The 14,564-nt window shown below is 46.9% G+C and overlaps 2 protein-coding genes across 5 annotated transcripts in view; one reads left to right on the forward strand and one right to left on the reverse strand.

Annotated features, from left to right (window-relative positions):
- Positions 1 to 429: 429 nt before the first annotated feature.
- TOE1 (target of EGR1, exonuclease) lies at positions 430 to 5,637 on the forward strand. 3 transcript variants are annotated; one of them, XM_075036984.1, is made up of 7 exons: positions 430 to 585; positions 663 to 703; positions 888 to 984; positions 1,171 to 1,329; positions 1,666 to 1,925; positions 3,403 to 3,574; positions 4,699 to 5,637. In XM_075036984.1, exons 1-7 carry the CDS (start codon positions 475 to 477, stop codon positions 5,491 to 5,493), a joined length of 1,635 nt encoding a protein of 544 aa, XP_074893085.1. In that variant the 5' UTR covers positions 430 to 474; the 3' UTR covers positions 5,494 to 5,637. The 3 variants fall into 3 exon arrangements, with proteins under 3 accessions (XP_074893085.1, XP_074893083.1, XP_074893084.1); XM_075036982.1 differs by having other exon boundaries at positions 888 to 1,329; XM_075036983.1 differs by having other exon boundaries at positions 888 to 1,329; positions 1,666 to 1,862.
- A 3,751-nt stretch (positions 5,638 to 9,388) lies between these two features.
- The window catches only part of TESK2 (testis associated actin remodelling kinase 2), an 83,186-nt gene continuing 78,010 nt past the window's right edge, over positions 9,389 to 14,564 (reverse strand). For both annotated transcript variants that reach the window (XM_075036979.1, XM_075036981.1), the window contains one exon: positions 9,389 to 11,951. In XM_075036979.1, coding sequence (XP_074893080.1) covers positions 10,939 to 11,951 — 1,013 coding nt within the window. In that variant the 3' untranslated portion in view covers positions 9,389 to 10,938. The remainder of the gene's footprint in view (positions 11,952 to 14,564) is intronic.

Below are 14,564 nucleotides of genomic sequence, written 5' to 3' on the forward strand. Positions count from 1 at the left end.
CTTCCAGCGCCCCGCCCCCGCGCGGGGACAAATCGGAGGGGGCGGCCCCGCCCACCTTCCGCGCGTGAGCCAATCGGGGCGACGCGCGGGGCTGGGGGCTCGCGCCTTCCCGTCCTCAGGCCGCCCGGGGGAGCAGGGCGGGACCTCCCGGCGCGCCGGAGCCAATCAGCGCTCCGGGGGGAGAAAAAAATAAGGCTGGCCCCGCCCCTTCTCCCAGCGGCCGCACGGGAAGGACCCCAGCAGGCTGCCCGAGCTAAACGCCCGTTTACTTAAACCCGAACGTTCGGTGGACAATGGGTTTTGGAGAAGGGGAAAACAAACCCGTTGGCGGCTGACGGGAATCGGGCCTCCCGGGCGGGCAGGGAACGCGGGGCGTGGGGCGGAAAGAGCGATCGGGGGGAGCGGGCAGCCGGCGGACAGCCGCGTCGGCAGAGGCCCCGGGAGCGGCGCGGGGCGGCGGCGGCGGCGGCAGCCATGGCGCGGTGGCGGGTGCCGGTGGTGGACGTGCAGAACGACAACTTCACGGAGCTGTGGCCCTCCATGGTGCTGGCGCTGCGCACCGCCACCTTCGTCGCCGTGGACACGGTGAGGCGGGGCGGGCCGGGGGGCGGTGGCGGTGACCGGCGGCGCGGGCGGGCCGCTGACGGGTGTCTTCCCCGCAGGAGCTGAGCGGCCTCGGCGCCAGGAAGTCGCTGCTGAGCCCGTGAGTGCCCCGGTCGTGCGGGGCGGGGGGGGAGGCCGGGGTGGTGGTGTCGCTCAGCCGAACTTACCGGCTGCGGTTGCTCCGAGGCGCGTCCCTCCCGGTCCCGGTTGCCCGGTTCCCTTCCCCCGGCGGGTTCGGCTCTCCCGGGGCGGGAGCCGTCAGCTGCCGTTCTCCTGCCGCCCAGGTGCATCGAAGAGCGGTACCGGGCCGTCTGCAGCGCGGCCAGGACCCGGTCCGTCCTCTCGCTCGGCGTCGCCTGTTTCAAGCAGCTCCCGGAGAAGGTAGGCGCACGGGCCGCAGAGCGGCCCTTTCCTCTCGTTCCCGCCTTCCGAGGGAGCAGCGGGCACCGGGACTCCACTGGGAGACGGGAGTCAACCCACCCGTGCTCCGCGGAGTCGCTCCTGGCTTTTTCGGCAGCTGCCTGCCGCAGGTATCCCCGTATGGCTTTGCACGCTCTCCCTCTGCAGTCCGAGAACACGTACCTCTGCCAGATCTACAACCTGACGCTCCTCTGCATGGAGGATTATATTGTCGAACCCCAGTCGGTGCAGTTCCTGGTGCAGCACGGCTTCGACTTCAACAAGCAGTACTCCCAGGGGATTCCTTACCACAAGGGCAACGACAAGGTACAGAACGACTCTCCTTCGGACACCTCTGCCAGCGCTGCTCCAGGCTGCTGGGGAGGTTTGCTGGCTTCCCTCGGTCCTGGTGTCTCCCTCACACAGCTGCTGAGCAAAGGTGGGCTCACGCTGGGGTCTTGAGTGCAGCATTATCCCTTTCACCTCCCTGCCGTTTTATATGCAGGCTGTCACTTCTTGCAGTTGCTATTCCAAATATTTGGGCCCCTGTTTGGTCAGAGCAAGTCATAGCTGTAGGCAGTATTCACTGCAGGCTCCGAGGACTTCCTGGGGTGATGGCAAGCCAAGGCACGAAGGCTCGCTGACTAATGCTTCCTCTTGCAGGGCAATGAGAACCAGAGCCAGAGCGTTCGGACTTTTTTTCTGGAGCTCATACGAGCAAAGAAGCCTCTCATTCTCCATAATGGCCTGATCGATCTGGTCTTCCTGTACCAGTGCTTCTATGCTCACCTCCCAGACAACCTCGGCACCTTCACCGCTGACCTTTCGGAAATGTTTCCAGCAGGAATATACGACACCAAGTACGCCTCAGAGTTTGAGACTCGCTTTGTAGCATCCTACTTGGAGTACGCTTACAAGAAGTGGTGAGCAGCACTCTGGTATTTAAAGCTTATGGGAGGAAAGGCAAAGAGAGCGACAGTGTTCTGTTTGTTTGTTTGTTTTTCCAGGCAAGGGGTTTGGCTCTTTGTATTATCCCAATGAGTGAAGGAAGGTGCTTTTCAGGTAACTCTGCCCCATGCTCTTCCTATTTCTAGGACAGGTGCTGAGTGCATCAGGGTGCATTTTGTAATATGCCTTGTCTGTTTGGCGAGTAGCTGCTGAAAGAGGATTTCTGTCTTCCGCTGGCAGCAGTTTTGACCACAGAGTGACCTGATCTAACTGAAAAAGAATTGATTCCCTGCCTGGCCCTGGTCCAGCAGTGCCACAGGGCCATGGCAGGAACACAGGCAGAAAAGAGACCCTTAGAACTCAGAGAGCAAATGAAAACAGGGCTGTGACTGAAGCGTCTGCTAGTTACAACGTGGTTTTGTAAGGGATAGTGCAGTTAAAGGCTGAGCGCACCCTGCACCTCCTGACGCTGACCGGCTGTGTCATGCGTCCTGCACGTGACACTCATGTACAACCAGCTACAACTCCCATTGCTTTCCTTCCAAGCAAAGGTCGTGCTCTTGTTCCACGGCATCCTGTCCTCCTTCCTGCCTCCAGCTCTTCGTGGATATCTTCCAGGCAGACACATGTTAGAAGCAGAGATGTCTGTCCACTTCATGTGTCAGTCTGGCCCCTGGTTCTGCACTCCCCACACAATCTAAACAAGTCATTGGCAGTGATACAGCCTCTTGAATCTCCATTAAACTGAAGTCACACTCTGTGTAGAGAAGAAATGGTATTTTTAGTGACTGTTTTACATCAGGAAATGCCACTTTGACAGGTCTGAAAACATTCAAGATGGCTGTTCTCAAACATGAGAATGCTTTGTTTTGACAAGATAAAAATATTTTTTAAACTGCTCTCTGAAATGTTTTAACCCCCAAGTCTAGTTACATGGAGCCTTCCAAAGGTTTGGGGCCTTTTAGCCAGCTCTTGGGACAAAACGGTTCTTTTCTCATGAGATGGAAAACGTTTCCTTGTTGTCTATATTGCCCAGGTTCGACCTGTCTGGGCAGTGGCTGCTGGATGCTCTACGTGATACCTCATTTTGGGGTATTTTTTTCTTTGTCCATTAACATTATGAAGACTAACACGTATATTAGTGCCCTTAATATTTAAAATCAAACTATGTGTCCCCTTCTCCCATAGCGTCACTGGAGACACCGTTGTCCCTGCCTGTACGTTGGCCTAAGAGAAACCAACCTTCGCATCAGCATGGAAGCAACTACTTACTAAAGCTATTCTCCTGAGACTGAGTTTCTTTCCAGCAGGCTGTCAAGCTGGGGCTAGAGCTCAAGAAGAGGAAACTAGTGGAGTTGAGACTTGGTGGAGAGCAGCATGTTTGCACGAGCTGCTCGCTGTGGTACCTTCAGTGAGTTAACCGCAGTAACTGTGTACTCCTGTTTGTTCCAGCAAGCGAGAGAACTGCAAGCTGAAGGACTCCAGTGGCTCGCACCTCACCGTTGAGTTCTGCAACTACCCTGCCAACATGTCCCATTACATCGACTATCGCCACTGCTCTCTGGAAGAAGAAAGCCACAATGTGGGAGGGGGAAATAAGGTGCCTGTCTGTGAGAAATTTTCGGTAAGTAATGTGAATCCCTGCTTCCCTCCTGGCTCCGTGGAAAAAGCCACATATGGTCAGAGCAGGAGGAGGTAGGAAAGCACCTGGGAACTTCACCTTGCTTGCTTCACAGCACAAGGAAGATTTTCAAGCTTCAGGTGGCTTCATGACAGAAAGGGCAATAGCATGCTCTGTTTGCAGGCAGTGAATTCCACAGGCTACATTAGACATGAAGATTCAGAAAGTGATTATATGGCCCTAAACAGTGGGATGGTATGAGTTACAGTACCCATCATTGTCTTGGGAGGGCTGCAAGTTCTGAATTAGTTTGGCTTGTTCTCTGAGCAAGAAATGCCACCTCTTTCCTCCCCCATATCTTCATTAGATATAAAAAAAAAATATTACCTGTCTGCAGCTTCTGGCACTGTAGCACAGTGTGATCCACAGCATCTCGAGTCCTGGTGTTGCTACAGTAGTAAACAAAGAGCCTGTCTGATCAGATCATAACTGGTTTCAGATGCTTCAGGGAGAAAAGGTGCTCTTCCAGATGTTGCACGTTACTGTCTCAGAACAACATAGGTTGGACAAACCACTGGAAGTTTCTCATCCAACCACCAGCTCAATACTGCTCAGAGCCTTGTTTGGTGAATTTTGAAAATCTCTAAGGACAGAGATTACAAACCCCCTCCAGGCCCCTGTTCCAGTGCTTGACCACTCACTGTGAAAAATGTTTTCCCATATATCTAGGCAGAATTTCCCCTGATTGTTAACACTTCACCTTTCTCTATGTTCCCCTCAGGAAAGCTTAGCTCCACCTCTATAACCTCTGCTTTAGGTAGCTGCAGACAGCAACGAGATATCCCCATCCCCTTAGCCTTGTCTTCTCCAGGTGGAACAAACCCACCTTCCTTGGCCTCTCCTCATACGCTGCATGCTGCATCTTGACAGCTCCTGGCTGCACTTGCTGCAGTTTGTCAGTGCCTTTCTTGTGTGTTGTGGGGCTGTAAATGGACACAGTGCTCCTGATACAGCCTTACAAGCCCTCAGTAGAAGGGAATAATTAGCTCTGCTCCATGTTTTGGTGATAGCCTGCTCTAACCAGGAGGCTGGTGGCTACAGACTTCTCTCTCTCTCTCCCCCCTTAGGCCTATGGCTGGTGTCCAAAAGGGGTGAAGTGTCCACAGTCTCATAACATTGACCTCATAATTGATGAGGATGACAAGCTTTGGGAGGAGAAGCGGAAGAAACGGAAGCACAAATGGAAGCGTCAGAAGAACACAGAAGAGCTTGCAAAGGTGTTTGAACAGGAAAGCTCAGGGAAAGAAATTGAGCTAGCTCAGAATGGGGAGGAGGGACCACCACGAAAACAGAGCTGCTATGAGCCTGCAGCTGCTACAGAGCTTGCAGAGATCACACCTAACAGTGAGGGCAGGCCACTGGAGGAGAACTCCACGGACATGGAACCAGAAGTCAGCTCAGACACCAGCACGCAACAGGAAGAGGAGCTGGGGAGCACCGAAGGAACTGCTGCCCAGGTAGCAGCTGCTGTGAGCTCTTCTGCCAAGGGAAATGTCTCTGAGGGTGACCAAGTGGAGGGGAAGTCAGAGGTTCCCGCTGGGGTGGGCTCAGTCAACCACCCAGACATCCCCAAGACTGAAGCAGCATGTGCTGCAGAAAAGGAAACCCATGGCCCACCTTCACAGGGGGGCACACACCGAGCTGGCTTTGATGCATTCATGACTGGCTACATCATGGCTTATGTCTGGATGCTCAAGAAAGGAAAAAACACAGATGCTGGTGCAGGGCCCTGGTTGCCAGACTGCCACAATAAACTGTACCTCAGTGGGAAATCGGTGCCACTTCAAATAGTGAAGAGCTTGTTTTCTAAATCTTCCAAAGCTCACAGCCAAAAGATGAAGTTGGCCTGGGCCAGTGGATAGAGCTAGAGGGCTCCTCCGTGAGCTGGGCTGTGTTTCCCCTCAAGTTTTGAAGTTCTTTATTCCATCAAGAACTGACTAGAAGGGGAGCAAGTTTCTTACTGTTTTTGTTTTAACTTCTGACTGATTAAATTGCTCTCAATTAGAGTTCCCCCGGTTGTTCCTTAGTGGCATGCTGGGCTGCGAAGGCAGGGGTGAGGCTGGAGAAGAGGGAGGAAAAGTGCACCTCTCCAACTGCACCCAGGGCTGCAAGTTTCAGTTGAGTGCTCTGCACTGAAAGTGGGTTTTGAAAAAACAGCCTAGGGGTGCTTTTCTGGAAAGGCCGTATGCTAGCTACTTTAGCACGGGCTTCACTTCTTGCAGAAGATGAAGAGGGCAATCGCTTGGTAACAAGAGGAAACAGAGGCCAGGGCTTCCCATTTAAACTTCTTTTCATGTTAGAGCCCCAGCCTCCTCCGAGATCTTGCCCTTATCCTTACTGTACCTACAGCCTTACTGCATGCTGCCACTTAACATAGTGGTTTAGGGTGGGATTGACCTTTTCAAAAGGAGCACGTGCTAAAGGTCAAAGTACCTACAAAAACACATCCGAGCGCTCCAAGCTGTTGACCCCTACACCCAGCTTGACTGGATGTGGGAATGCTATGGACAGTCACTGGAGGAAGATGTGATGCTTCTTCCAGATACCAGATGAAAGCAGGCTTGCTTTTGCTTTTCAGGCAAAGCATATGTTTTTATGACTGTTTAGTCAAGTGTTACTGCTTTCAGTCACTGCTGGCAGGGTAATTCCCTATAACCCTCATACTTATTTCCTGTCTTTCTAAGGAAGTCAGGAAGGGAAAAAGTGTTTTGTTTTGTTTTTTTAAAAAAAGGCAGGAGCCACTCACCATGGTTGGTTTAGAACATGCAGCTGGGAAAGCTATCCCACTTCATAGTTGTACTTTACCTTAATCTTGGTTACAGCATACACAGATGAGACCTTGGCTCCTACAGCAGAGAGGGGAAGGAGAAAGCTCCTTCTCAATGGGCCAGCTGATTCTAGTGCAGGGTAACTGCATGCAGAACCAAGCCACAGCAGCTCTTCAAACTTCTAAGAAAGGGGTGATGCGGTGGGACTTAAAGCCAGATGTGGTCCTCTTAAACTGCACTGTTTATTGTGCTGCTGAAGCTATTCTGTAGGGCTAGAACAGAGCAGCCACAATGGCAAGCTTCCTGGCTATCAAAAGCCATCTTGCTTTGTCACAGGCTACTGCCTACTCTTCAGAGCGCTATAAGGCAGATCAGAAAAAAAAGCCCTTGAGTCTCATGGATTTAATAGTGTAACACTTCAATAAGATGCAGGAGAGAAATAACACTAAATAAGGATGACAGTTCTCCCTGTTTATAATTCAGCACCAAATAACAGTGAATACTATCTCAAGCCAGGTATTAATGTAATCCATAGCTTAAATAAGCATTTGAGCCAGCTTTTTTAACCTAGAGTTGCCCTCTTAATCACAAGACTCAGGCCTTGATTTTATTTTTATTTTGAAAGCAAGTTGGGAAAGTTTACAAAACCTGACCAAGAAAAAATTATGAAAATATTTAACTGGATTCATCTTTGGTTACTTCTTATTGCAGTTCCAATAAAACATACACCATTTCTATCTTTCAAAAAAAGTCAGAAGGTCAATCAACATAAAAACAAGACGTGCTTTCTTTACATATTCATAAATATCCACAATATTAGAAAAGTTGTTTTGCAAAGATTTTTTTTCTGGCAGTGTTAACTTACTATTATACACAGGCTACAAACTTGTTCCTAAGCCTTTAATTACAAGTTGAGCTATTTACAGACTGCAAAATATTAAGACGTAAAACTCCTTCATAAATACGAAAATAGATCATCTTGCAAAGATCTTTATACTTAATCAACTATCTGGCTGCCCCTCCTCCCAAAAAAAAGGTTATTTGTCTTGCATAGAAATGTAGTGACATGCAATATAAACAATAGCATTAAGTGCAAACAGGAATTATTCAAGTGTCTTTAGTTGTACTGGCAAAAAATACCAATGCTCTGTTACACATAATACATCAATGCCTCTCCAACAAGTATAAGTCTACTATAGCCCCTTGTCTGCACTGCTTTTGAGGGGCAGCAATTCACATGCATTCTCTTAGTTGCATTTTATCAACCTGCAACCACAACAAAAATAGCTTATAACAGACATTTAAATGAATTCAACATAGAAAGATTTAAAGTGAATTTTAAAAATCTTTGATCTCTTCAGGGAACCTAGCAATGTGTAGAAAGTGTTTTAAAAGAGCAAGGACTGCTCCCGTAAGAAAGTCAAAAATCATGATAAAATCCAATCACAATAAAACTTTGTCACATCATTATAAAACAAGGAGTTTGCTGACCATATGTTCATACTCATGTTCCATCAGTAGCTGTCAGAAAATTGCCCCCAGTAGAAAAGCACCCTCAGGTAGGCAGAAAACCTAGGGGTAGTTACTAGGTGCAACCTAGATTGAGCTTTACACAACCAAAGGGATGAGATGCAGGGAATGCCAACTGCATCCAGACCCTTGGAAACACTAGATTTTAGTAAGCACTTAGCTGTTTTTAAATGGCCTTTTACTCCAGTTTCATACACATGCCTCTTTTCCCATGCAGACCAAGAATCCAGGAAAGGCCTGAGCCACTATTCCTTGGCGTTTCTCTTTCTGACATCTCCACCTCAGTAAAAAGAGCTAGAAAAGTTGAGAGATGTGCCCTATTCATGTCAGCTGGCTGTGCTTAGAGTGGATATTTAAGAAAATAAAATTTTAGCCATGCTGTTTTGTAAGAGAGCTACTCAGGGCAGGGAAGCATTTTAAGAGACAGTGGTGTAAGAAAACAGATGAGGTCACTGTGATGGGTGCCACAGAGGTACTCCAAGCCTGACTGCACAAGCTTTGCAGTCAGTGTCAGAGAGGGCAACAGGCTTCATGATAAGGTGTCAGCGCTGACTATCAGGGCTAATGCAAGCCACAGAGCAGCCAGAGGCATTCATGTGCTCTCCGATGAGGCTGCAGGCAGTTGTAGAATGCTGGGCAGCTTCCTCACAGCCTGGTGATCCAGAAGTAAACTATTCCTTATTATTGCTTGTTTGTCTGAAGTCACACACCTAAATGCATCTTGTGACAACAGAAGCTGGTGCTGATGGTTTCCCTCCCAAAAGACTACAATTGTATAAAAGATAAAAAGATTTTAAAAAAAAAAAAAAAAAAAGGAAAAAAAAAAAAAAAGCAGGCACCAGGCAGGCAACTAGCTGGCAATTGAGTTCTGCTGACTGTTTCCCTGTCCTCAAAGGAAATTACACACACAGTGCCAGCCATACAAGCTGCTCTGCACTCTGCAGACAGGATACACAAGACAGACTACTCTACAGATCAGCACCTTCAAGAAGCAGAGAGGTGTGCGCCAAAAAGGGTGATCTTGCTAAGCATAGGCATTTTCTCTTTCAAACTACTAACAGCTGCCAAATGTGGCATGGACTGTGCTAAATAACTCAGCAACACTGGCTTTCTCATTTAATTCTTCACAGCCACTGCAAAGGGAAAACTGCTGCTCAGGTTAACACATACTTCACAAGAGGAAGTCATAATTGTAAATCACAAAATAGTTACCTACACCTCTGGCAAGATAAGCATCTCAGCCAAGAAAGAATTAAGGCTTTCTCCTTCATCCTTTCTTTGAGATAGGAAAAGAGTAGGAATAGTCTGGCTTCCATCAGAGACTAGCTTACATTTTCCATCCTTACAAGAGAGCAGGAAAAGAGTGTAACAGGCTACCTGGGTGAAATTCTGGACTCCACTGCAACACCATCTGCTCAGCAGGCATGCAATGCATACCTCAGGAATGATAATGTAGGTTAAAAAAAAAAAATTAAAAAAAAAGAAAAATCTGATGCTGTTGGGACAACAAGAGTGGAAAAGGGCAGGATGTTGCACAAACGTCATCACAGAACAGGTTTTCCCATACATTGCATCCCAGAGCAGGGATCTCTGATGCTAGTTCCAGCAAGCAGCATTAAAGCTTATGCTGCTGCTTCTTTTACATGCACCTGCTGGTGGAGGGAAGAGAAAAAAAGAAAAAAAAGAAAAAAAGATCATCCTATTCAGTGACAGGAGAAGCCAATGAAGACAACAGCTTCTTTCTGTAAAAGAAAAAACGTTAATTTGGGACAAGCTAATTTTCTTCACTTGACAATTCAAAGCCCTTCAGTGAGTCTACTGCCTATCATCTCCAAGAGCGCTTGTGTGGCTGCACACTGCTGGCAACTTTCCCTGAGCAGGGGATTCCTGTCCTCTATCAAGCAATCTGGTTTTAAATAAGGAGCCATCATCACTGCAGTGATATCAATGAGATGTGATGTTGTACCAGAGAGGGAGGTGAATGTGACCCTTCTAGCTTAGTGGTAATAGTCAACTGTGATGTGGATATTGGACTTAACTAACTATTCTGCAGAAACAGATCATGATGTCCATTCGGCTCTTCAGAGGTAAGAGCCCACCCCCCACAAAAGCTCAGTACAACTGGTACTTTCACTGGCAGTTTCTCCAGAAGCCCAGAAATGGCAACACCTGGAATACAGCTCTCCTCTTGTGCCCTCAGCAAATCTTCCTCCACATTCAGGTTGAGGTACATGCAGAGCTCTGCAAGGAGGAGAGTAGTGCTTACTGCATCATGCTTCCCTGCACTAACATATTACACATCATTATCAAATCCCAAGGGAAAATGAAACACCGGAGAACAAATTCTTCTTGTTAATTGCAAAGTACTCGTCATGTGACTCAGCCTGCAGACTGCAACCAGCATAAGGGGTTTTGTTTTTGCTGCTTCTGAAAGAAGAGCTTGTTTAATGCTGCAACAGCATTCACAGCAGCCCTAGGACCAGAGAGCATTCCTATCTGCTCAACACAGCTCTGAAAGATCTCTGTGCCCGTTTCTAAAGCAGAGGCTCCAACTCACATGCACTGCTGCAGAATATTAATGCAAAATATGCAGTGGTTTAGAGCAGCTGTTCAGTCAGAGGAAGAGGGAAAACCTAAGGGTCACTCTTTCTACCCAACATGGAGCTTAAGGCCTTGAAACACTCCATGCTGGAACCCAGGTCAAACTGTTTACACGGTGCCTGCTCTGGCTGCTGCCTCTTGGAAGGACTGTGGGGCCCACATGGCCATTCTCGCTGGAGTAGTTTCCCCTCCTAATGCAAATCAGGGAAGGGAATAAGCACAGTTTGAAATAAAGTTAAAATAATCAGTCTTCTCCAGATGCTGTCTTGCAGCTATCTTGTTTGACAGCCAGTTTCTACCATCTGCTGAGTCTCTTTCAAATGTGAAGCCCAGCACTATAGAAAAATAGAGTTTAAGCAACTGGGAACAACTGTTCCCCCAAGGACACGTTCAGTTTGAGCCCTCTCTTCATATGTCACAAGTTGACTGAGTGCTGCCACTTGCTGAGATGTTGGAGGAGGTCTGAGACAACAGGGCAGGACCATCCCCATCCTGCTCCCTGAAGGGCCATGCCTCTTTCTTCAGCTCGGTGGAAGGACTAACACTGAACAGAGGCTTTGTAGACTCTAGCGGAGTATTTTTCAGTAGGTCATCTTCCACCTCCATCTCTTCAGAAGGGAGACAACCTGCAAACACTTGTGAGGAGCCATGTCCCTCAGAGTTGACTGAATTCTCAACTGGGAGCTTTTTGTAAGATAGCGGCTCAGGCTGGGTCAGCACTAATGGTTGATTACATGCTGGATCTCCACTTGTGTTCTCAACAGGGCAAAACCCGTTTTCCTCCTGGACCACTGGCACATCTGAACAGTCCATATCCTCTTCTTGTCCTGGTACAGGAAGAAATTCTGGCCTGTGAGACTTGGCTTGAAAGGGGGGAATCTCTGACACACCATATTTACTGCTACTCAAGAGTTTTTGCCGAACCTCTGCACCTAGCTGGGTTGGGTCACACCTGCTGACCGTTGAAGACAGTCCCCCAAACAGGCCATATTCCTTGTGCAGCAATTCAGGAGAGAGCGGAAGTGATCTGCATCTCCTCCCAGGAAGGAGGGAAAATTCTTGCCAGTCTGTGCTATACGCCTGCCGGAACTGGGACTGGCTGGCTTTCAGGCCTCCACCTGCCTCTGGTGAATGCAAGTCAAACACCAGGGAAATCACAGACTTGCTTGGCATGTCAAAGAATTTGATCTTCCCACCTTTGAGGTCCTCCCGGGCACTGAAGGGATTAACTTTCCGGCCTAGCCCTTTGTTTGGCGTATAGTAGGGGTCCTGCACATTTATTTTCCTGGAAGGCTTGCGGGAGAAGATATCCGACTGGCTGCGTGACAACCAGATATTCCGACGTGGACGGGGTGACTTGGGTGGGATCTTATCATCCAGTGAACTCAAACGTTTTACTCCTGGTCCTTTTTCCATTGGCCCTGAGTAGAAGAAGAGAAATACTCTTAGCTTAAAGGAGCTACATACCTGCGTATCTGCTCACTCAGAGCCTTCATGACAACTGTAAAGAAAAAGCTGCATTTCTCATGTTCCAAAGTATCTTCCATAAGCACATGTCTGCTTGTTCCTTACAAGTTCCTGCACAAACACACCATTCTCTTCTCCTTAGTGTATTATTGGTTTCAAACATGGAGGTTTGGCAGCACTGTCCACAGGACCTTTTAAATGTAAGGCAGTCAAAACTACATTTAAAATATTCTCTCCTCTTTACTCATGCCTCAGGCTAATTAAAAGTCAACTTGAAGACTTGAGGAAATGCAGATTCAGTTAATGCCATCTTACTTCCCTGGACACTGAAACTGGACTGCTTCTTTATCATTTTATGATCAAATTTGCCACCCACATTATGGGGGATGCTAATTTGGCAAGACAATATTGTCTTCAGACAAAACAAAGGAAAGGAAACTGTATAAAAATTTGGTAGGAATGAGGAAGTCTTTCCCTCTTCTACCCAAACCCTGTATTTTAGGGGCCCTTCAAACCTCCTCACTGCCAGTACACTGACACAGCAGAGATGGCACAGGGTGGTCTTGAAGAAGAACAATTTGCATGCTTCTAGATTTATCATCCTGGCTTCCAGCAGAGGCTGCCCAAGATCTGTTGATGATACTGAGCATAAAAGAGAACAAGTACAAAACATAATTGCCAAAGGAATTGGGACTTTTTCACCCTGATGGGAAAAGTCTAAGACCAAAATAAATGCCCCTCCTGATACCATGAAGAGTTTAAATCATTCCATCCCAGCCTTCACTCAGTACATTATCCAATACAGAAACTAGGGATATATGAGAGTTTGACCCTAATGAATAGGAGTTAAAAAGTTGTACATATGAGTGTGTGTATTTATTTGCACATTTTTATATATATATAAATGTCCTGGTTTCGGCTGGAGTAGAGTTAATTTTCTTTCTAGTAGCTGGTATAGTGCTATGTCTTGGATTCAGTATGAGAAGCATGTTGGTAACACACTGATGTTTTAGTTGTTGCTAAGTAGTGTTCATACTAAGTCAAGGATTTTTCAGCTTCTCATGGCCAGCTGGCAAGAAGGCTGGAGGGGCACAAGAAGCTGGGAGGGGACATAGCCAGGACAAGCTGACCCAAACTGGGCAAAGGGGTATTCCATACCATGTGACGTCATGCCCTGTATATAAACTGGGGGGAGTGGGGCTGGGGGGGATCACTGCTTGGGAACTAAATGGGCATTGGTTGGCAAGTGGTGACCAATTGCATTGTGCATCACTTGTTTTGTATATTCCAATCCTTTTATTATTATTGTCATAATATTATCATCATCATTATTAACTTCTCCTTTCTGTTCTATTAAACTGTTCTTACCTCAACCCACGAGTTTTACCTTTTTCCTTCCGATTCTCTCCCCCATCCCACTGGCTGGCTGGGGTTAAACCACAACAATAAATAAAAGCTGTATCACTAGAACAGGATGGGAAAAATCATAGTTGTTCAGGAAAAGATGCTAACTCCTTGAGTGTTTGGAACATGCATCTGCCACTGGCTCTCTCTGTGGTAGAGCAATAACAAATCATTTCCAGAATAAGCACATACAGATTGCTGCTTTTCCCTTTAAATACTGCCACAGTTTAAACTGTAGTTACTCCACCTAGGAAAGACTATGCAAGTCAAAGAACAGCACGTAACAATTCTCCAAGAAGATGCAAATCTGACATGTATGCCAAAGGAAGAATGCCAGGAAAATGAAAAGAAAAAAGAAAATACAAAACAAACCACCATGCAAACAAACAATTTTCCTTTTTAACTCGCATCTCCTTTAGATGCTTTCCAGATGTGGGAGAACTACCACACGCATGCACTCCGTGTGGTTTGAAATACAGAACTTATTTCAATCTATAACCATATTACAGATAGATAGATATGTATATATATTGTGTATTTATAGATACACAATACGAGAAACTATTTTTACTGTACTCTAAGTTTCCAGTGCCAGAAGTCTACTAACAAAGATACCTAAGTCAGAATATGCCCCAGCCTACAAGAACTGCTTGCACTATACCCCCCACAGCAGGTGGCACTAGACAGCTTTTGAGAAAGCCCTTCAAGGCCAACATTCCCAAGCAGATCTGGGATTCATCTTTTCCCCAGTCTTTCAGAGTATTGCATCTTCTCTGCTCTTCCTCATGAAGGAATTTAAGAAGCTTCTAAGTGTTACATGTAACATACACCAAAGAAATTACGTATATGGACTAAGTATGGCAGGAACAAAGCAGAAATTGATAGATTTTCATATACTATTAGCAACTTACAAAACCATTTCCAGATAAACTCTAAATTTCCTCTCAAGAGCTTGTGGGCAGAATCTTTTGAGGCACTTAAAAAATCAGTGAGCTGTTTTTTCCCAAAGGACACTCTGCAGTACAAAGTATATAGCATTGTTCCAGAATAAATTTCAGGCTTTGAGTAAAAGTGATTCATAAGCTGAAAATAATACCATATATAGCTGAAATCCCAGTCTTCAAAATATGAATTGTATCTTCTTGCTATTAGCCTGCAGCAAT

The sequence above is a fragment of the Buteo buteo genome, chromosome 10 (assembly GCF_964188355.1).
Source record: "Buteo buteo chromosome 10, bButBut1.hap1.1, whole genome shotgun sequence".
In the NCBI taxonomy this organism is placed as follows: domain Eukaryota; kingdom Metazoa; phylum Chordata; class Aves; order Accipitriformes; family Accipitridae; genus Buteo; species Buteo buteo.